Below are 23,289 nucleotides of genomic sequence, written 5' to 3'. Positions count from 1 at the left end.
TCATGGGATTGCTCGTAGGTTTCTACCCCAAAGTATCACTTCAATCATTTGTATTAAAATTTAATCTGCCATATATTCGGGTATTTCATTTCACCACTGTATGTTCCCTCAAAGTATCTTACTATGTTCCTCAATTTTTACTGTAGATTAACCTTTGACGAGAGAGTCAAGAAGAGAATACTGAGAATAGGCAGGAAAGTAGAGTTGAAGGCACAGATTTACCAAGATCTTACATGATGGAACAGGCTAGAGAAGCCAAATTTCTGCATTGTTCACTGACATTTTGATTTCTATCCCTTGATGAACTTCATATGCACATTGTTACTGTTTATTTGCTCACAAATTTATTATGTGGTACTTAATCAAACATTTTTAAATGTTCATATTCACACTATCAACCCCTCCAGTACTTCAAAGAACTCAGGCTAGTCAAACAAGACTTACCTTTTACAATTCTCCTGGCTTTCATCGGCCTGAATTCATTTCCCTGAATTATCATTTTTTTAAAGTTTCTCTACTCATGACTGGCTTGAAGTTGCCAGGCAGACAACTCAGACCAATTTTTTTTCAAAACACTGGCATAACATTTGCAAAGGTCCAGTCATCTGGGACTAGCCCCACATCGTAAGAAGATTGGAAGTTCGTGGCCAAGGCATCTGCAATTTATACCTATGTGTTAAATAACATAGGATGCATCCATCCAGGTGGGATGGTTTTTCCTGCTCATCTCTTTATCCTAACCAACTCCTCTGCTGATTCCATCTTGGAAACTGTCTTCACTTGCTGCCAGTGTAGCAGTAAAGTACCAATTAGAGATTTAGCTGTTTTTCCATACCTGCACTGAGATATGACTATGTGAGCCACATGATGTGAAGCTATACAAATTTGCACTGGCAATGAAACAGCTATTTTTAATGTCATCTGTGCTTAACTTGAACTGTGGCCTAAAACGCTTGAAGCAGTTTTTCCAGAATAGAAACATCAACTGAACCCCTACAAGACAATTACATATGGCATTGGGATAACATGAATGCTGAATTTGGCAATAATTGTGCCTCAGATGGAGCAAATCTTCCTTGACAAGAATTTTTTTTGGGCAAAGTAAAAAAGAAATTAGTCATTGTTTGTGGGCGTTTTTGCTTGTTACCCTTGAGAAGGTAGCTCATCACCACCTTCTCAAGAATGACAAAGAAGGGGGAGTAAATGCTGTCCCAGCCAGCAACATCCATATTCCCTGAATGAATAAGAATAATACGAAAACTAAATGGGGGGGGAAAAAAAAAGTCAACTGTTGATGGCAAACCAGATAGCTGCCAACCTACAGGAATTATTCAATCCAACTGCTTATGCAAGCCCAGTTTAGATGGATAAAATGTTAAGATTGTGAAATAAACTACTGAAAAATACATTTAGCTGTCTACCTCAAAAGCCTTAGCACATTTAAGCTGTGCCAAATTACTTGTGCATCAATTTTATTAACATCAGTACATTTAACTCTACTCTTCTCTACCCATTAGCTTCTCAAACAGATGAATTTTGGGGATTTCTCACCATCTTGTTGTTGTTCATTGCTGCCCGAATCCATTGAATAGGCACTGTCAGGACTGTTCTCCACTGAATGCACAATTTTCCATTCAGATTCACTCTCCAGTAGTTTCTTTGGAGGCTCTTTTACTTGATAATCACTGGTGTGCAATTAAAGATACAATGTCAATATACAATAAGTTCAAGATAGTGGGGTTCTGGCTCTTGTGAGGAGGTCAGAGCCTTATGGTATAGAAACTTACTAGATGTTGGGATTAAACATAAAAATGATTGTGTGCAACTTTTGTTCCTTCTTACAACTATGTGTGCTGCAAAGCAATGCTTTCCACAATCGTATGAAGGGTGATTGCCTGTAGCAACTTATCCCCATTTTTGCCCTCCCACTGAAGAATTGGGATGCCATCTACATTTTAGCTGCAGCTTCCATGAGAATAACCAATTTGGAATGTTCATTTAAAAACCTCAGTCCACTCCCTGGTGACAAACAATTTCACTAAAATAAAAAATTTAGATGGGGAGGCTGGGCCATATCCCTAACTCCAGTCTACAACAGACTTTATACTGTACCTGGTAAACATTGGTCATTCTAAAGTAAAGCATGAATAGATTGATTTTAAGTTCAACCAGTTCTAGAGACTAAAAACTTGCATTCAAATCAAAAAATAACTTCAGTACTCAAATATTCAATACCACCAATGAATACCTACTTCTCTGTGCTGGTAGAATGATCATTTTGCACTGGGTAAAACATCGGTGCACTTAGCTCCATTTCCACAGTATCCACTTCATGGGAATATTCATTGCCTGCATCCTCCAGGCAAATAGAGCTCGGCCTTCCCATGGACTCTCTCGACAAAAGGCTGGGGGATAACTCCATCTAAAAGCAAGTAAAAAAAAAGAAAGTTTAAAGTGGTCTTAATTATGAAAGACTGTACTTTTTTATGGCATATTTAATATAAACATTGTTCCAAAGAAGAAACACCACTAATTCATCCCACAATTTCATAAGAACATAAGAAATAGGAACGGTATAGGCCATTTGTCCCCTTGAACCACATAAGATCTACTCCAGGCCTCAGCTCATTATAGCTGTTATATCTCTAAAATCTCTCTTCCCTAAATATTTTCAGTGATTTAGCCTTCATAAATCTCTCAGGTAGAGAGTTCTAGACATTCACTACACTCAGGAAACCCTTTGCACGTCATTTTTAAATGAGTGCAACTACATCCCCGAGATAGAGATTCCCACACTACCTGAAACATTGTCTCAACATCTAGTCCATCAAGTCCCCTCAGAATCCTTGTATGCCTCCATAAGATCTGCCTCATTATTTGTTAGAGTTTAGGACAAAGGCCTGATCTGTTTAGCCATCCATTCTTGACAAGTTAAGACCATCATTCAGGAACCAGAGTTCAAAAGAGATTCACCATCACCACTGCTGATATATCCTCTCACATATGGGGACCACACTATTGCAAGCGCTATATCTGTACAGTTGTGCCAAGACTTCAAACAGCTGCCTTCATAGGTTTAATGAGATCAACATAATCTACGCCAAAAGCCTGTTAGTCTTCTGGTCTCTGAACCACCCCCAATTGTCACAAGTGTGCATATTTTCTCTAGTTAATTAACTAATACATCATATCTAAACTTCTGCTTAAACTTTAACTTGTAAAATTGCATAAAAATCATCAATTGCCAATATTAGGTAATTGCGATCACAGACACCCTTTTTACCAAGTCTGGAAGCTTATGAGCAACTTGTGTTATTACAAAGCGTGAAAATCTCAAGAGTTGTGTCATTAAATTCTTTGATAATTCAATTTTTCATAACTGCAAAGACTGTAATTAGTAAGCATAAACCAGCATAAAACCTAATCAAAATTTTCAATGAACCTTAAAATCATAAATATAAATGTTACAAATTTAACAAATATAATCAGTATAACAATTCGTATAAGCATGTAGTTGCTACTAATGCTAGACTTGCGAAATTTTCTGTGATGTTGCGCATGAAAGTAACCCCTCCACTTCCATTCATTCTGTCACTCATGCTTTCTCAGATTCTCATCCTGGTGTGATTGAAAAATCACACTTACAGGGATATTCATAGTGAATTACCTAGAAATTGAGGACTCATCAACTATGTTAATTCAGTTCCATAAAGAATGTTCCACAAAGTACAATTATTCACCCATTTATAATTAATGACTTTAGAAAGAAGGGCACTTTTGAAAGGAATATATGGTGTAACTTAAGGTCCATCAGACTCCTAAGTCAAGGCTTGTATATACTTGCTTTTAGTTTGCTTTGGTGGTAGAAATTCTGCAGTTTATTCTTTTATTGATAGTGTAAAGTTTCTCCCTGTTCAAACGGTGTGGTTCCAAATAACCTAGAAATTTGAGCATCTTACAGAGAGTTTGCCGTTTGATAAAATCACATGAAGAAACAGTAGGCTATTTGATGTATTGAACCTGCTCTGCCATTCATTAAGTTAATGGTTAATTTGATAGTGGTTTACTTTCACTTTTCTACTCGCACCCACCAAATGGTCCTCAATTTCCTTGTAAAACACAAATTTTTCTAGCTGGCCTCAACTGTCTGTGCAGAAGAGAATTTCAAAGACAAGTAGCATTCAAAATTTTTCAGCTGTCTCAAACGGGAAATCCTTTCATTTTAAACTATGCACCCTAATTCTAGTCCTCCCCATGAGGGGAAACATCTTTTCAGCTTCTCACGCATGTCTGCTCAGAACCGAATATATATTTTTCGATAAGATCACCTCTCATTTTTCTGGGTTTCGACCTACTCAACATTCCTCAGAAAACCTTGAAACCCAGGAATCAAAGAGCTCAAGAACACCTTCAAGAAGCCATCCAGATTTCCTCTATAGCATATCCCAAATCCACGTACTTGGCCACCAAGGGCAGCAGATGCATGGGAACAGAGTCTAGTTCTCTTTGGAGGGAAAACACCAACATGACTCAGAATATTTCTTCACTATTGCCAGATCAGAGGTGTGGAACTCCCTTCTTAACTGCATTGTGGATGTCTATACACCTTAAAATCTGCTGCGGTTTAAAATAACAGCTCACCATAACCTTCTCAAGGGCAATTAAGAATGGGCATTAAGTGCTGGTCAAGTCAGCCACGGCCAGATCCCACAAACAAATATTTTAAAGTAATTTCCACATTAATCAAAAACAAACAAAACTAAAATGTGCCATTTCCATAAACTAAAGAACATGATTTACTATCAGAGCTGAATAGCATAGAAACAGACCCTTTGGTCCAACTCGTCCACACCGCGCAGAAATCGCAAAATGAGATCTAGTCCCATTTGCCAGCATTTGGCACATATTCCCCTAACCCCTCCCTATTTATATACTCATGCAGATGTCTTTTAAATAATGTAATTACACCAGCTTCCACAACTTCCACCGGCAGGACATTCCATACACACACCGTGTGTGTGTGAAAAAACTGCCCCTTTAGATCCTTCTAAACCTTTCCTCTCTCATCTTAAACCTATGCCCTCCAGTTCTGGGCACCCCCACCCTGAGGAAAAGACCTTGACTATTCACCCTATCCATGCCCCTCATGATTTCATAAACTTCTATAAGGTCATCCCTCAGCTTTTGATGCTGCAGGGAAAATAGTCCCTGCCTCCTCAGCCTATCATAATAGCTCAAACCCTCAAATCCTGACAACATCGTTGTAAATTTTTATTTTAAACCCTTTCAAGTTTCACAACATCCTTCCTTTAGCAGGGAGACCAGAATTGAATGCTGTATTCCAAAAGCAACCGAATCAATGACCTGTACAGCCACAACATGACCTCCCAATACCTATACTCAGCGCAATGATCAATAAAGGCAAGCATGCCAAACACCTTCTTCACAACCTTGTCCATCTGCAACTCCACTTTCAAGGTACAATAAACCTGCACTCCAAGGTCCCTTTGTTCAGCAAGACACCCACGACCTTACCATCAAGCGTTCAAGTCCTGCCTTTCCAAAATGTAGCACCTCACATCTGTCTTAATTAAACTCCATCTACCACTCCTTGGCCCATCTGATCAAGGTCTCATTGTACTCCGAAGGGATGTTCTTCTTTGTCCATTACATTACCAATTTTGGTATCATCAGCAAACTTACACACACACACACAAGCGCGCAGAAAAGCATTGAACCCAGCACGGATCCTTGTGGCACACCACTGGTCACAGGCCTCCAGTCTGGAAAAACAACTGTCTGTCTCCTATCTTCGAGCCAGTTCTGTATTCAGACGGCCAGTTCTCCCTGCATTCCACATGATCTAACTTTGTGAACTGGTCTACCATGCGGAGCCCTGTTGTACACCTTGCTGAAGTCTATACAGATCAGATCCACTGCTCTGCCTTCATAAATCCTCTTCGATACTTTTTCAAAAAACTCAATCAAGTTAGTGAGACACAGTTTCCCATGCACATAGCCATGTTAACTTTCTCTAATCAGTCCTTGCCTTTCCAAATCTTGTGCCTCAGGACAATTTGCCCACCGGTCTATAGTTCCCTGGCTTTTCCCTACTACCAACGACCAGTCTTCTAGCTTGTGACCAGCGAGGATACAAATATCTCAGCAACATGCCCAGCAATCACTTCCTTGGCTTTCCACGCAGTTCTAGGGTACACCTAATCAGGTCTCTCGGTTTTGTCCGCGTTTGTTTTAAGGCATACATCACCTCCTCCTCTGTAATATGGACGTTTTTCACAACGTTGCTATTTATTTCCCAAACTAACTTTCTAACTTCCATATCCTTCTCCACAGTAAACACTGATGCAAAATACCCATTTAGTATCTCCCAGATCTCCTGAAATTTCACACATAAGCAGCCCTGTTGCTCTTTAAAGGGGGCTTATTCTCTCCCTACTTAGCCTTTTGTCCTTAATGAATTTGAAGCATCCCTATGGAGTCTCCTTAATTGTATTTGCCAAAGCTATCTCATGTCTCCTTTTTGCTCTCTCAATTTCCCTCTTAAGTATACTCCTACTGTCTTTATACTCTTCCAGGGATTCACTCGATCCCTGTTGTCTATACCTGACATATACTTCCTTCTTCTTCCTGAGCAAAGCCTCAATTTCTTCCAAAGTCATTCAGCATTCCCTACGCCTACCAGCCTTTCCCTCCACACTAACAGGAACATACTGTCTCTGGGCTCTCATTAGTTCATTTTTGAATGCTTCCCATTTTCTAGCTGCAAGGTTATCCCTAATCAAAAATGCCAATTCCCCTCATCTCTTGACCCCCTTGCTTTCCTTCCTATAGGATCTATAGGCACAATAAGCAGCCAGCCCTATCCATGCCTGAACCACGACTTTGTAATCACTATGGTATCCCAGTCCCATGTTCCCAACCATGCTCTGAGCTCATCTGCCTTACCTGTTAGGCCTCTTGCATTGAAATAAATGTAGTTAATTTTATCAGTCCTACCCAGTTATTTGCTTTAGTCTTGCCTGTCCTGACTGCTTGACTTGCTCCTTTTCCCCTACTGCACCAGTCTCAGACTGATCTCTTCTCGCTATCTCCATGCCTTCCCCTCCCTCCCGCTAGTTTAAATCCTTCAGAGTAGCTCTCCCCAACAGTATATTAATCCCCTAATTCAATCTGTCCTTCTTATACAGATTACTTCTACTCCAGAAGAGATTCCAATGATCCAAAAATATAAGCCCTTCTCCCCTGCATCAGCTCCTCAGCCATGCATTCATCTGCTATCCCGCCATTCTATGGGGCATCAGGTGTAATCCAGATATTACTATCCACAAGGACCTACTTCTAAAATTCTTGTCTAAATTTCTTACATTCTCTTCTCAGAACCTCATTCTTTTCTCTTCCTGCGTAGTTTGTTCCAGTTTGTACAATGGCTCCTGCTGGCTCCTTTCCCTTTGAGGATATTCTACACCCTCAGAGGCAGCACACCTGATATCTTGGTGTCAGATACAGAAATGTCTGTTTATGCCTCAGACTACAGAGTCCCTCTTTAAACCATTTACTGCATAATTTGTTTTTTGAAATACTTCAGAAATATGGGACTCCAAGAGCTAAATTCACGAAAGGGTTAAATTACTTAACTTTTCTAAGTGTGCATGGACAATGTACAGAAAGGTTTTCAATGGAGCTTAGTGGTATGACAGAGCACCACAAACTGAACAAGCCACTTTAATGTTTAAAGGCTTTAGACAACATTGAGAAATACAAATCAAACAAATTATTATGACAATTTAGATTATCACACAAATAAGTTGGCCTCCATGCCAGTGTTTCATAAAAGAAGACGTCACTGCCAGTAAAACTAACATAACACTTCACAAGCAACATAACTCAAACAGAAGGTAGCTTCATAAACTTTCTAACTAATCATAAATTAAGTATTTCACTCTGATAAGGTGTTACTAATGTTGTGGGCAATGTTTCCGAATTTGCAGATAATACTAAGCTAGGGAGAATAATGAATTGTGAGGATGTCACTGAGCGACTTCTGAAGAACATTGACAAGTTGGCCAAGTAGGCAGATACCTGACTGATGAGTTTTAATGCAGAGAAATGAGTAGAGAAAGCAGAGAAAATTTGGTAGAAGAAACACGGAGAGACAATACAGGTTCAAAGGCACAACTTTGAGCAGAATACAGGAGCAGAGGGACCTCGGGTTTCAATTGCGTTATTCTGTAAAAGGTGGCCAGGCAAGAAATAGTTTTTTAGAAGACTTGTAAGAAGGATCCTTAGGTACATGAGTAGAAGTAGAGAGTATAAAAGCAAGGACTTTGAACAGAAAATTGAACATCCATGAGGCTCCGTAGACCATCACGCAGAACTGTACTCCAGCAAAACATCCTCATGGCCCAGCATATCCCTGACTCAACCATTGCCATCAAGCCATGGGATCTACCCTGGTTCAACGGAGTGAACAGGAGGGCATGCCAGGAGCAGCATCAGACATACCTGAAGATAAGGTGTCAACTTGGCGCAACCAAACAGGATGACTTTCATACCAAACAGCACAAGCAGCTAGTGACAGACAGGGTTAACCGATTCCACAATCAGATCGAAGCTCTGCAGTCCTGCCACATCCAGTTGTGAACGGTGGTGGACAATTAAACAACTCACAAGAGGAGGAGGCTCCACAAATATCCCCATCCTTAATGATGGGAGAGCCCAGCACATCAGTGCAAAAAATAAAGCTGAAGCTTTCTCGGCAATCTTTAGCCAGAATTGCCAAATGGATGATCTACCTTGGCCTCCTCAAATCATCCCCAGCATTACAGGTACCAGACTTCAGCCAATTAGATTTACTCCAAGTGATATCAAGAAACAGTTGGAGGCTCTGGATACAGCAAAGGCTAGGGGCCCTGACAATATTCCAGCAATAATACTGAAGACTTGTGCTCCAAAAGTTGCTGTTCTCCCTGTTCCAGTACAGTTACAACATTGGCACCTACCCAACAATGTGGAAAATTTCCCAAGTGCGTCCTGCACATAAAAAGCAGGATAAATCCAACATGGCTTTGTGCTTGGGAAATTATGTCTCACCAACCTGGACAATTACCATTCCTATGCTCAATTTAGCAAAGCAATGGAAGGTATCATCAACAGTGCTATCAAGCTGAACTTGCTCAGCACACCCAGTTTGGGTTTCACCTCATTGCAGCTTTGGCTCAAAAAGGACAAAACAGCTGAATTCCATAAGTGAGGTGAATATGACAGCCCTTGGCACCAAGGCTAAATTTGGTCAAATGTGGTATCAAGGAGCCCTGAAAACTGGAATCAATGGGAATCTCAGGGCAAACGCTCCAGTGGTCAGGGTCATACCTGACATAGGAAGATTACTGCAGTTGATGAAGTTCAGTCATCTCAGCTCTAGAACATCTCTGGAGTTCCTCAGGCTAGTGTCCTAGGCCCAGCCATCTTCAGCTGCTTCATCAATGACCTTCCCTCCATCATAAGGTCAGAAATGGGGATGTTTGCCAATGATGATACAATGTGCAGCACCATTCGTGACTCCTCAGATACAGAAGCATACATGTCCAAATGCAACAAGACTTCGACAATATCTAGAATTGGACTGACAAGTAGTAACCGAGATTCATGCCACACAAATGCAGGGTTATGATCAAGAGACAGTCAATATTGTTACCATCACTGTAAACCCCACTAACAACATCTGAGCAATATCATTAACCAGAAATTCAGTTGGATTCACCACATAAACACAGTGGCTATGAGAGCAGGTTACAGGCTATGAATACTGAGGCAAGTAACATACTTCCTGACTCCTCAAAGCCTGCCCACCATCTACAAGGCACAAGTCAGGAGTATGATGGAATATTCCTCACTGGCCTAGATGAGTACAGCCCCATCAACACAAGAAGTTTGACACCATCCAGGACAAAGCAGCCTGCTAGATTAGCATTACATCCACAAGCATCCAATCCCTCCATCAACAACCATCAGTACATACTGCTACTGCTTACTCGATGCACTGCAGAAAATCAAAGTTCACTAGACAGCACCCTCCAAATCCATGACATCCATCTAGAAGGACAAGGGCAGCAAATAAAGGGAACACCACCTCCAAGTTTCCCTCCAAGCCACTCACCATCCTGACTTAGAAATATATCATTATCCTTTACTGTTGCTGGGTCAAAAATCTGGAATTCCCTAGAAAGGCTGGAATCAATAGAAATCTTAGAGAAAGCTTTCTTGTGGAAAGAATCATACCTGACACATAGGAAGATGATTGCAGTTGTTGAAGGTCAGTCATATCAGCTCCAGGACATGTCTGCAGGAGTTCCTCAGGGTAGTGTCCTCAGTTACCATCTTCAGCTGCTTCATCAATGACTTTTGCGGCATTGTGAGTGAACCCACAGCAGATGGACTGCAGCAGTTCAAGAAGGCAGCTCACCAACACCTTTTCAAGGTCAACTAGGAACGAGCAATAAATGCTGGACTGCCAGCAATGTCCACATCCCACAAATGAAAACAAAAGTGATGCTTAGTCTCTACAAATCAGTGGTCAGATCACATTCTGAATATTGTGCCAATTCTGGGCACCTTAAAAAGGGAAAGATGTTAAAGGACTGGAGACTGTGCAAAGGAGATTTACAAAATGATTGCAGGAATGAGGGATATCGAATACCAGGCAAGATTAGAGGAAATGAGTTTATTCTCCTCAGCAAAGGGAAGGTTAACAGGAGACCTTTTTGAGGTGATCAAAATTATAAACAATTTTGATAGGACAAAGAAGGAAACTAGAAGAAAAACAGAAGTTGCTGGAGAAGCTCTGCAAGTCTGGCAGCATCTGTGAAGAAAAACCAAAATTAATGTTTTTGGGTCCAGTGGCCCTTTCTCAGATTTTAAAGTAGTAAACTGGTTTTCACAAGTTGGTATGTCAGTAACTAGAGTCACAGTTTTAAGATTGTGAGTAAGACAGCTAGAAGTGTAATGAGGACAAACTTCTTTACTCAGTTGTTAGAATTTGGAATGTATTCCCTGAGAGTGTGGCAAAGGCAGATTCTGTAGGAGATTTCAAAAGACAGCTGGATATATATTTGAAAGGGATTAATTTTGAGGACTATGAAGATTGGACTGGAAAGTGGGATCAGCTGGATGCTTCTTTCAGGAGTTGGTATAGACATGGTGGGCCTAATAACCTCCTTATAAATGTAAAATTTTATAATTTTCTAAGTATTCCATGGTATCCACTATTCCCTTGGCACTTAAAAAAAATCACAAAAAGATCGTCAATCTTGTCCCTAACTGGAGGCCAACAATTCCATAGACCCGGATTCTCTTGTAACCAGATTCTGGGTTATGCCCAAGACTGTAGGCAGACAAGATTTCGCTAATAGACAGTTATACCTACTTCCAACTAATTAGACTCATGAATAGTCGCCCCACATGCAAGTTTATAATCCATGTATTGGGAATCATTAGTAGGTATTACCAATCTTCCGTAATCCATTTATTGGAAACAATTAATAGATATTAGCAGCTACAAACTATGGTTAATGAACAGTACACTGACCATCTCAAGGAAGTTATCCAAGTTTTGCGGTCCAAACTTGTCCTGTTCCTTTAAATGGCTGCTTGGCAGTCCCTGTGCTACTGTCAAGTTGCCTGGAGTTGGGGTTGCACAGTATTCCTCCAACTGCTTCCTTCCCAAGATGGAGTGAATAAAATCTTTGTCCATTCTCTCAGCCCATCTTCCTCGTGGCTGGAATGCTTCAACAGTGCTATTTACAGTTCTATCATGTACATTTCCATCACCTGCTTCCTGCAAAAGATGTTGAAAGAAAGTGAACATTTTTGAAAATCGTTGTCACTAAGTTTGATTTTAAATGAGTTTTTTTTCCATCAGTGGAGCGGGAAAATTTAAGTTTTGGTTTGGGGCCCTTGAGAAATTTCTGAAGGATCCTGATCCGAAATGTCAACTTTTCTGCTCCTCTGCGCTGCCTGGACTGTTGTGCTCCTTTAGCTCTACACTTATCTGCCCTCTTCATGGATTTTTCACAAATATATTTGCTTTAATCTTATTTTTCAATTCAGAATTATTTAACCTCCCATCCCCACTGACAGGACTAACATATAAAGAATGATCTCCACTAATGGTACAGTTTGCAAGTTAATACGGAGGACAGATATCAAAGTACCACAAAAGCAAACACCACAATTTTGGATTGTAACCTCTGGTCCCATTTTGTTTTCTTTTTAAATCTTTGTCTGCTTTTAGTTTTACTGTCATTTCCATACCTTTTCCCTTCAGATGACAGTGACTCATTATTGACACATTCTTGTCTCCTGTTGTGTTTCTTTATTCATTCCATCACCACTCTCAGCAAGTTTGTACAAATGGACAATTTAGCCTGGCTCAACAGATTTTTTTTTTAACATGCACTTGATTGCTCAGCAGATAAATACTACATGCAAGGAGTAGGCTCAGGAAAAGCCAGAGGTCAATTCCCGTTTTGAAAGCATTGCAGATGGGAGGAAGAAATGGTCAGGAGATTCAAGTTTTTCATCAGTATATAGTGATCAGTGCTGCATTAGGTGAGTGCTGACACTTGGATGCATGCAGATTAGCAAATAGCCGGATTACACATGCCCACAACTGCAAATGAATGATGGCCAACCAAAGTGGTAACATTACTGAAAATGAGTGTGTGTACATTTGCAGTATGTTTACAAGTTCTTCAAACAAATGTGTAAAAAGTAGTAAAGTCCACCAAATGAACAGACTTTTTTGCCACACTCTTCTTCTGCAAATGTACTTGAGAAAGAGAGGGAAAGATGACAAGTTAAAATTCAGAGCTGGGCTAGGATTGTGAGAGATGTTAGTAAGTGGCAACTGGCCAGCATCCTCATTCCACTTAAGCGTTTTTATTCCACACTATCATTTTCCTCTCCCAAGGAACTTACCAGTCTTTTTGCCCACAGTGGAAGCTTCCCATTTGTCAGCAGGAACACAGCATCTTCAGTCTTACCTGCAAGATTGTGCGGCAGCAATAAAAATGGCAAACAACAATTTTGCAGCATTTCTTGAGGGAAAAATTGGATCACATATAGAGCACAGGATTAGTTTTGGATGGTTCTAAGAACTAGCATTGATATGATATGAAGGTGGTGAATAGTTGCTTGTTTGACTGTACTTTTATATAATTTCAAGATTCTATCAGCACCTGTTCATAGAATTTCACACAGAATTGGAAAGAAGAAAGAACAGGATCCATGTTGATAGTCAAATAAAATTAAAGTACTGCTCATGCTAGAGATTTGATAAGATATTGGAACTGAATTTCAGAACTGAAGGCAACTGGAAAAGGATGGTGTTTATGCTGAGGAGGAAAGGAGCAGATGGAACAGATCTTGAAGTCGTAAGCAAAAGGTAAAGTGGGTAGTTGTAGAGGAAAGCTATAAATGATGACTGGGCAGTAATGGTATTCATGATAGGTATTGATAGCAGAAAGGTCTGGTTGGGTGACAGCAAACAAGATACTGGTAGTGATGGGGGCTGGGTGGGGTAGGGTGCTCAAAATGAAGGACAGTGTTCACACTCAAAAATTGTTGAATTCAAAAAGGTTGAATCCTGAAGGATGTAAAGTAACTAGGTGGAAAAGGAGGTGTTTTAGGGCTTCATTAAAACATTGCAGCAGGCCGAGGATAGAAATGTTAGCATGACAGCAAGATGGTGTATTGAAATGGCAAGTGACTGGAAGATCAGGATTATTTCTATAGAAAGAGCAGAGGTGTTTCACAAGGCAAAGCAATCACCCATCTGCATCCGGTGAAGCCAGTATAGAGTAGACCTTATCATTAAGTGAATATAGTATTGTTATAGATCGGTTTGAAAGAGATACAAGCAAATCACTGCTTCACCTGTAAGGGGAATCTGAGGCCTTGGAATAATGTGGCATTGGAGGAATGTCTTGTGGTCTTATGGTCTCAAGAAGGTCAAGTATTTATCTTCTGCAATTGCACAGGAAACTACCATACTGTTGTGAAGCACTGCTAGAAGTGACAAAGGTCAGATCAAGGTGCGAGGAGGGAATGGTCCCTGTGGAATGTTGATGAGGAAAAGAGGACCTTGGGTACAGCATCCTGCTGGAGTTGGTTGAAATGGCAGAGGATGATTATTTGAAGCTGGCAGGTGTGGAAAATGAGATGAGAGGAATCTTATCACTGTTCTGGGGGGGAAGGGACGAAGATGGAATTGCAGGAATTGGGTCGTACACAGCTAATGGCCCAGTCAGCTACTTTGGGGAGGAGGGAAGACTTTTCAGAAGGCCCCTTGTGGAAACTGGCATCATTGAAACAGGTGTAATGGAGAAACCAAGAATGGAAGTGGAATTCTTACTGAACAGCAGGCATGAAGAAGTGTAGTCAAAGGAACTGAAACAGTAAAAGGCAACTTTCATCTTGCACTGATCGAGACAATCTGCATGAATACCAACTCAAGGGAAAAACATATATATTGCATGAAGGGAAACTCTGATTACTTGGTAACTAGACTCTAGTGGAGGAGCCATCACATATATTGCAATAATTGATGACGACTGACTGCCAAGCTTTGCTGAAAAATTTTAAACTAGGTACATTGCCCCAAAAATGAACTGACAAATGGCTGTCACCTATTTTGAGTTAGAACAGAGAGAACATGTTCATTTCCTGTGCGTTTGTAAAGCAGGGTTCTGTGTATTAATACATGTAACTTGATATTCAAGCAGTATGCCACACAGAGCCCAACTGATAATCCTGAATTGTATTTCAGCACAATTCTCTCAGGGTTACCTAGCAAATGTTGTCCAATCGCAGAATCACATTTGATTAGATTAGATTAGATTCCCTGCAGTGTGGAAAAAGACCCTTCAGTCCAACAAGTCCACACTGCCCCTTACAGCATCCCAACCAGATCCATCCCCCTATAACCCACACACCCCTGAACACTGCGGGAAATTTAGCATGGCCGATCCACCTAGTCTGCACATCTTTGGACTGTGGGAGGAAACCGGAGCACCCGGAGGAAACCCACGCAGACACGGGGAGAACGTGCAAACTCCGCACAGACAGTTACCCGAGGCTGGAATTGAACCCAGGTCCCTGGTGCTGTGAGGCTGCAGTGCTAACCACTGAGCCACCATGCCGCCCTGAATTTAATGTTGGCCCTTGTACCGTGTGTTGAGAATAGAATAGCAACTATTGTTAAGTGTATTTTTACAAAAAGAGAAATTTTTAGTCACCTTACCACCTGTATTAATGACATAAGTCATAGATAATTTTTACTTTTTCGTTTCTTAAGACAAAGTTCATCTCCGATCAACTTCTGTTCAGGTTAAGCCGAATAAAATGACGAACACTCAAATATCCCAAAGCTGGCAGAAAAAGAAGAGCTCCACACCAAGGCATGACTGCCAAACCTGGAAACCAACATGCCAAGCCGAGATCGCCCCTCTGGATGAGGCTGCCATGCTGGGCTTTGCAAGCATAGGTTAGTTGGATCCAGGCAGTACCTTGCTTTGGCAAACAGCAGAGGTGTATGTCTATTATGTTCAGCCAGTCTTCAAGACAAAACTATTATTTTTAAATAAAGCTTAACAGTTAACTGTTAATAAATTAATTGCTGCATTCTCCCTGGCATTGCCTCTACTGATCAGGTTCTACATGCTAATCAATCAACACTGTCTTCCCAGGCTGCATAAATGTTGTTCTTCCCCTTGAATTGTTATTCTTCTGAATTGCCCTGATGAGAGCATGATGAAAAGTTTCAAGCAAACGTGTTTTTTCCATTTTGCCAAGTACGAAATCAAGAAATACTCAATTCCTGTACATAAACTTTGTTTAAACTTAAGCATATTTGATCAGTTATCTTCTACTAGATAGTGGAAATTTTATGGAAAGTAATCAGTCACAGAATATATGGATAACCGTGGTGAATATTGCATTAACAAAAACCGTGACAACAGAATTAGTATAAATGCAGAAGCTATGTCATAAAATAGGTTCTTTAACCTTGTGGTTCAGTTAATCATTATTAACTGTTGAATCTTTGGAATTCATTTTCAGAGAGCTGCAAATCAACTAGCTGCTAAAACCTCTGATTCAGAAGATTTGAGTTCAAGTCCCACTCCAGAAGTCAAGCTTACATTCCAGTACAATACTGCGTGCGTCTTGAACTTTCAGAAGTGGCGACTTCCATGTGAAAAGAAACAAAAACTCTCACTGTCTCTAAGCTGAATAGAAAAAAATGCATGACACAGGTTTGAAGGCAGAGGAGTTATTCCCATGGCTATTGTTAATATTTAAGCATTAACCAGCAATATACAAATAATTATCATCATGTTGTTGTTTTGGGAAGCTTACTGTGTTTTTGATATAACAACACTTTAAAAGTTCTAAACTGGTATTTTACCACATTTGCTCATCGTAAAAGATGAGATACAAATGTGAAATTATCATTTTCTTTAAAAAGTCATTGTCATGAAACCTTTGAGGTTTTGAATTTTTGAGGTCTATTTCATGCGTCTGATGCACATAATACAAAACAGCTCCTACCTCTGTCCATGGGCTCTTTCAAAGGTGTTTGGAATGAACCATCCTTCACATCATCCTCACTTGTATCATCTTCCTGATCCTCTGAGGCTGCCTTTTGCACCATAAAGGTCTCTCTCCTAAAATCATCGCAGAATAGTTAGTAAATAGTAAAACTAAAGTCCTTCATTCTATGTTGAAAATATTCAACTTTTTGCATTTTCTAACCTCATCATCAGTTCAATATCACAGAATTTTATACTAAAGGAGGCCATTCAACCCATCAAGCCTGTATCAAATCCCAAAAGGGCTACACAGCATTCCAGATCTATCCTCCCAACTGCTTCATTTTTAAATATATATATATATATATATATATATATATATATACACAGCTCTCTTTCAAAGCCTACAGAATCTGCCTCCACCACTCTCCCAGGCAGAGCATTCCAAATTCTAACAACTGAGTAAAGAAGTTTTCCTTATCTCACACCTGACTCTCTTGCTGACGGTCGAAAGTTGTGACCCTAGTTACTGACACACCAACTAGTGGAAACAGAATGCCCTTCTTCTACCCTGTCAAAATTGGTCATAATTTTGAAACCTCTCAATAAGGTCACCTCTTAATCTTCTCTGCCTCAAGGAGAATAAGCCCACACTCTCCAACATTTCCTTGTATCAAATATCCTTCATTCCTGGTATTATTTAAGTCGCTCTCCTTTGAACTGTCTCCAAGTCTTTAACATTCTTCCAACTTAATCAAGGTGCCCAGAATTGAACACAATTCTCCAAATGCAGTCTGACCAAATGATTTGTAGATGTGTGGCATCTTGTTTTTATACTCTTATACCTCTATTTATAAACCCAAGGATTCTATAAGCCTTAACAACTGTTTCATATTGCGTGGGGACCATCAGAGTTTCATGCACGTGAAGTTCAAGGTCCCCCTGTCCTGTACCCTTCTCAAAGTTGTACTATTAAGGCTACCGCGTCTCCTTGTTTTGTTTACCAAAATGCTTCACCTCACATTTCTTCGCATTGAATTTCATTTGCCAGGTGTCTCCCCATTTGGCCAATTTGTTAAAACCACTTTGAAGTTGTAAATCACACAACACCAGGTTATAGTCCAACAGGTTTGTTTGAAAACAAGCTTTCAGGGTCTTCCTGCTTCTTCAGGTATTAGCCTCGGTGTTAGTCAGGTGTAAGACTCTTAAAAAGCTTGTGTTTTCAAATAAACCTGTTGAGCTATAACCTAATGTTATGTGATTTCTGACCTTGATCACCCAAGTCCAACACCTGAACCTCCACATCATACCTTTAGAGTTGCTCAGCATCATCCTCAATTTACTATTCTCCCTGGCTTTGTATCATCATCTGCAATTTTAGAGATTTTGCCCTCAATACCCATTTTCAAACTGGCTACATAAATAAAACTTAGGGTTACGTCCAGTGGCGTACCATAAAATTTGGTGCTGGGTCCCTTACTGTTTGCGTGCATTCATGTCTAATCACTTAATTGAAGGGGTTTGATCAGCAAGTTCGCAGATGACATGAAAATTGATGTGGAGATAAATAGTGACGAGGAAAAGTCATTGACTACAGGATGATATAAAACAGCTGGACAAACGGGTAAGAACAGTGGCAAATGGGCTTTAATCTGGAAAAGTGCAAGGGGATGCATTTTGGGAGGACGAACAGCAAGGGAACACACAATGAAGGCAGTGCCCTATTACATACAGAGGATCAAACAGACATTAATTTGCAAGCCCACAAATCCTTGCAGACAACAAAAAGTGGAAAAAGCAGCACATCGGATAACTTGCCTTTTATAGTTGAGGCATTTAATTGAAAACGAAGGAGGTTATGATATTGTAATCATATCAGATTAGATCATATCAGTTAGGCCACAGCCGGAGTATCCTGCGGTTGGTTCGCTTGCCGAACTGGTTTGTTAATTCACAGACGTTTCATTATCCTGTTGGGTAACGTCATCAGAGCAGCCTCTGTTGAAGTATTGTTGTGTTTTCCTACCTTCCACAACAGTGCTTCATCAGAGGCTACACTAATGATGCTATCGAGCAGGGTAATGAAACGCCTGCAAACTAACGAACTAACTACAGCATCCACAACCTGAGCTACAAATCTACTCAAGAACCCTACACCGCCAGAGTATGGTGTGCAGTTTTGGTCACCACATTATTGGAAGGATATGGTTGCACGAGACAGGGCGCAGGGAAGGTTCACCAGGATCTTGTCAGGGGATTTAAATGTTTCAACAAAGATAGGTTAAGTTTTGAGGAGAACAAAATTATGAGGGTCACAGATTAAGTAGATGGGAAGAAACATCTCCCATTGGTAGACGGGCCAATAATCAGGGGGCATAGATTTAAGGAAAAGGGATAAGAAGCTTCAAGATAATTTAAGGAAGTTTTTTTCCCACCCAGTGTAGTGGATCTCTGGAACTCACTGTTTGAAAATGGAGATTGAGGCAGGAACCATCACAACATTTGAGAATTTAGATAAACACTTGAAACAACATGGCCAACAGCCTTGTATGCTAAAGTGCTGCAAAACTCCTTGACTCTGGAAAAACAAACAAAAAGAACTGCGGATGCTATAAAGCAGGAACAAAAACAAAGTTGCTGGAAAAGCTCGGGAGGTCTGGCAGCATCTGTGAAGGAGAAAACAGAGTTACCGTTTTGAGTTCGTTGACCCTTCCTCAGAATGATGGCGGCTGGGAAAGCACCAGTTTATATGCAGAAAATAGGGAGGTGGGTGGGGTAGGGAGTAAACGATAGGATAGAGCCCAAAGAGAGAAAGAGACGGTTGGACAGTCAAAGGAGTTGCTAACGATCAGGCTTGGAGGATGAATAGTTGTTAATGGGCACTGTTAGTGACTAACAACAGGGGGTTTGCAGTGGCAGGCAATGTGGTAACAGGGCCTGGTGTGTAGGGTTGGGGGGCTGGGACATGGAGAGTTTAGGCCCCAAAATTATTGAATTCAAAATTGAGTCCGGAGGGCTGTAGGGTCCCCAGCGGAAAATGAGGTGTTGTTCCTCCAGCTTGCGTTGGGCTTCACTAGAACACTGTAGCAAGCCAGAGACAGAGATGTTGGTCAGGGAGCAAGGTGGTGCTTTTAAGTGGCAGGCAGCATGTAGTTCAGGGTCTTTTCTGCAAGCAGATTTAGATGTTCTGCGAAGCGGTCTCCAAGTCTACATTTGGTTTCCCCAATGTAAAGGAGACCACATTGTGAGCAGCGAATGCAGTAAACTAGATTCTTGAAAGTGCAAGTGGTGTTGGTTCACCTGAAAGGTATGTTTGGGCCCCTGGATTCTGGGGAAGAAGGAGGAGATGTTGCACCTTCGCTGGTTACAGGGGAATGTGCCGTAGGGCTGCGGGGAGGTGTTGGGGGTGAAGGAAGTGTGGACGAGGGTGTCCTGGAGGGAATAGTCCCTGCAGAAGGCAGGCAAGGGAGGGGAGCGGAATGTGCATCTGATGGAGATATCAGAAATAGTGTCTGATAATCACCACCTGCACTTCCAAAAAAAATGGAGTCTACTGCATTCGCTGCTCACAACGTGGTCTCCTTTACATTGAGGAAACCAAGTGTAGACTTGGCGACCGCTTCGCAGAACATCTGTGCTCCGCTCGCAAAATAGGCCCTGAACTACCTGTGCATGCCACTCAAATGCCCCACCTTATTCCCTGGCCTGCTACAGTGTTCCAGTGAAGCCCAACGCAAGCTGGAGGAACAACACCTCATTTTCCACTTGGGGATCCTACAACCCTCAATATTGAGTTCAATAATTTTAGGGCCTAAGCTCTCCCATGTCCCAGGCCCCCACCCCACACTCCAGGCCCTGTTACCACATTGCCTGCCTCTACACACCACCACCCCCCCCACCCCATCACTAACAGCCCCCATTAAAAACTACTCATCCTCCAAGCCTGATCGTTAGCAACTCCTTTGTCTGTCCAAGTGTCTGTCTCTCTCTTTGGGCTCTATCCTATCGTTTACTCCCTACCTCACCCATCTCCCTATTTTCTGCATATAATCTGACGTTTTCCCAGCCACCATCAGTTCTGAGGAAGGGTCACCAGACCCGAAACATTAATTGTTTTCTCAGTCACAGAGGATGCCAGACCTATTGAGCTTTTCTAGCAACTTTTTATTTGATCCTTGACTCTGTGGTTATTACACAAAAAACACCTTAAAATACTAATCCAGTATATAGCTGTAGGTGGCAGACTATAGTTTGGAGAAAACCAAAAGTACTATATGTACAGCCATTTTCTGACCTAACTTGGCCAGGTGTGGCTCAGAGATTAACACTATGAGTCAAAGCACACTGCAAAGAACTCAGAATAAAATCAAGGTTGTCATTCTAGTATTTGTTCTGTAGAGGTAAATCTTTATGGTCCGATGTTAAACGGAGACATCTTCTGTGCTCTTAAATGGAAGCAAGAAATCCCATGGTATAATTACAAAGGGGAGGAGAGTTCCCTCCGGTGTGTTGCCAATGTTTATCTCTCAATCATCACAAATCAGTTAATGAGGAAATATCATATTTGTTTGTGGAAGTTTGCACAGTTTTAAAAACACACTCAGGGGATTAGTGTCGCTGGGCTAGCATTTTTATTGTCAATCTTTTGTTGCCCTTGAGAAGGTAGTGGTGAGCTATCTTCTTGAACCATTTCAGGCCATGTGCTGTAGGTAGATACACCATGCTATTAGGGAGAAAATTCCAAGATTTTGACTCATCAAGACTAAAGGAACAGCAATACGTTTCTAACTCATGATGATGACGAGCTTGGAGGGAAACAGACAAGTAGCAGGGTTTCCATGTTATATCTGATGCTCTTGGCTTTCTAGATACTGGTTATGGCTTGCAAGATGCTGTCTAAGAATCTTTGGTGAATTGCAGCAGTGCATCTATGGTTGCTACACACTGATGCTATTGATCAATGGTGGAGGGAGCAAATGTTGTGGCTATGGTGCCAAAGGGCTGCTTTGTTCTGGATCATGTTAAGCTTTTTCAGTGTCGTTGGAGCTGCACTCATCCAGGTGACTGGAGTATTCCATGACACTTCTGAAATAGCCTTACAGATGGTGGATAGATTTTGGAAGGTCAAGATGTGAGCTACTCACTGTTCTATTCCTAGCCTCTGTTCTGCCAAGTCCAGCTGAGTTTCTGCTCAGTGGTAACCCCCAGGATATAGACAGTGGGGTTTCGGTGACAGTACAATGCCATGGAAAGTCAAGGCGCAGTGTTTATAGGTTTCTTATTGGAGATGGTCATTGCTGACATTCGAGAGTCACAAATGTTACTTGACACTTTTCAACCCAAACCTGGGTACTGTCCAGGTCTTGCTGCATCTGAACAGGTGATGTTCGGTAGGAGGGGTTGCAAATGATGCCAAACATTGATAATTGCACAAAGAACATCCTCAGTTCTGATCTTGTATTAGAGGTAAGGTCAATGATGAAGTAGCTGAAGATAGCTGGACCTAGGACTCTTCCCATGGGACTCCTACATTTCAATGCCTACGCTTTAGAAGTATTCAACTGTCTGTAAAGCACCTTGGGACACCTGAGATAATGAAAGGCACTGTGAGTTGACGCATTTTTAGTTTTATCACCAAGATGTATTTGGACTTGCACTCATGAATACATGGGTGCAAAGATGGGATAATCTCAATTTGATTCTTATACTGCGGGCATAAATTGGTCTCCTTGCACCAAGTCACTTGTGTAGATCTAAATTCATTGTATTTATTTCAAGAAGTGGACCCACCATAGAACAATACAGCGCAGAACAGGCCCTTCGGCCGTCAATGTTGTGCCGACCTGTGAACTAATCTGAGCCCCTCCCCCTACACTATCCCATCATTATCTATATGCTTATCCAAGGACTGTTTAAATGCCCTCAATGTGGCTGAGTTAACTACATTGGCAGGCAGGGCGCTCCACACCCTTAGCACTCTGAGTAAAGAACCTACCTCTGACATATGAATTAAATCTATCACCCCTCAATTTGTAGCTATGCCCCCTTGTCCAAGCTGAAGTCATCATCCTCGGAAAAAGACTCTCACCGTCCACCCTATCTAATTCTCTGATCATCTTGTAGGTCTCTATTAAATCCCCTCTTAGCCTCCTTCTCTCCAATGAGAACAGACCCAAGTCCCTCAGCCTTTCTTCAGAGCCTGCGCTCCAGACCAGCCAACATCCTGATAAATCTCCTCTGCACCTTTTCCATTGCTTCCATATCCTTCCTGTAATGGGGCAACCAGAACTGCACACAATATTCCAAGTGAGGCTGCACTAGCGTTTTGTACAGTTGCAGCGTGACATCACGGCTCCGGAACTCAATCCCTCTACCAATAAAACCTAACACACCATATGCCTTCTTAACAGCACTATCAACCTGGGTGGCAAATTTCAGGGATCTATGTACACGGACACCTCTGCACATCCACACTACCAAGAATCTTTCCATTGGCCTGGTATTCTGCCTTCCTATTATTCCTCCCAAAGTGAATCACTTCACATTTATCCGTATTAAACTCCATTTGCCACCTTTCAGCCCAATTCTGCAGTTTATCCAAGTCTCCCTGCAACCTGCAACATTCTTCCACACTGTCCACCACTCCACCGACTTTAGTGTCATCTGCAAACTTACTAACCCA

The 23,289-nt window shown here is 41.3% G+C and overlaps 1 protein-coding gene across 4 annotated transcripts in view; it reads right to left on the bottom strand.

Moving 5' to 3' along the window:
• LOC125447829 (mitogen-activated protein kinase-binding protein 1-like) overlaps positions 1 to 23,289 on the bottom strand; it is a 161,243-nt gene that overhangs the window by 33,974 nt on the left and 103,980 nt on the right. For all 4 annotated transcript variants that reach the window (XR_007246610.1, XM_048522594.1, XM_048522595.1 and 1 more), the window contains exons 20-24: positions 16,627 to 16,742; positions 12,997 to 13,061; positions 11,606 to 11,854; positions 2,253 to 2,422; positions 1,552 to 1,685 (exon numbers count right to left, since the gene is read on the bottom strand). Coding sequence is in view for 3 of the 4 variants with exons in the window: in XM_048522594.1 (XP_048378551.1) it covers positions 1,552 to 1,685; positions 2,253 to 2,422; positions 11,606 to 11,854; positions 12,997 to 13,061; positions 16,627 to 16,742 (734 nt within the window). In the remaining variant the exon portion in view is untranslated. The remainder of the gene's footprint in view (positions 1 to 1,551; positions 1,686 to 2,252; positions 2,423 to 11,605; positions 11,855 to 12,996; positions 13,062 to 16,626; positions 16,743 to 23,289) is intronic.

This window comes from Stegostoma tigrinum, chromosome 39, assembly GCF_030684315.1.
Source record: "Stegostoma tigrinum isolate sSteTig4 chromosome 39, sSteTig4.hap1, whole genome shotgun sequence".
In the NCBI taxonomy this organism is placed as follows: Eukaryota; Metazoa; Chordata; class Chondrichthyes; order Orectolobiformes; family Stegostomatidae; genus Stegostoma; species Stegostoma tigrinum.
The sequence above is the reverse complement of the archived record's forward strand: the minus strand, read 5'-3'. Positions and strand labels throughout refer to the sequence as shown.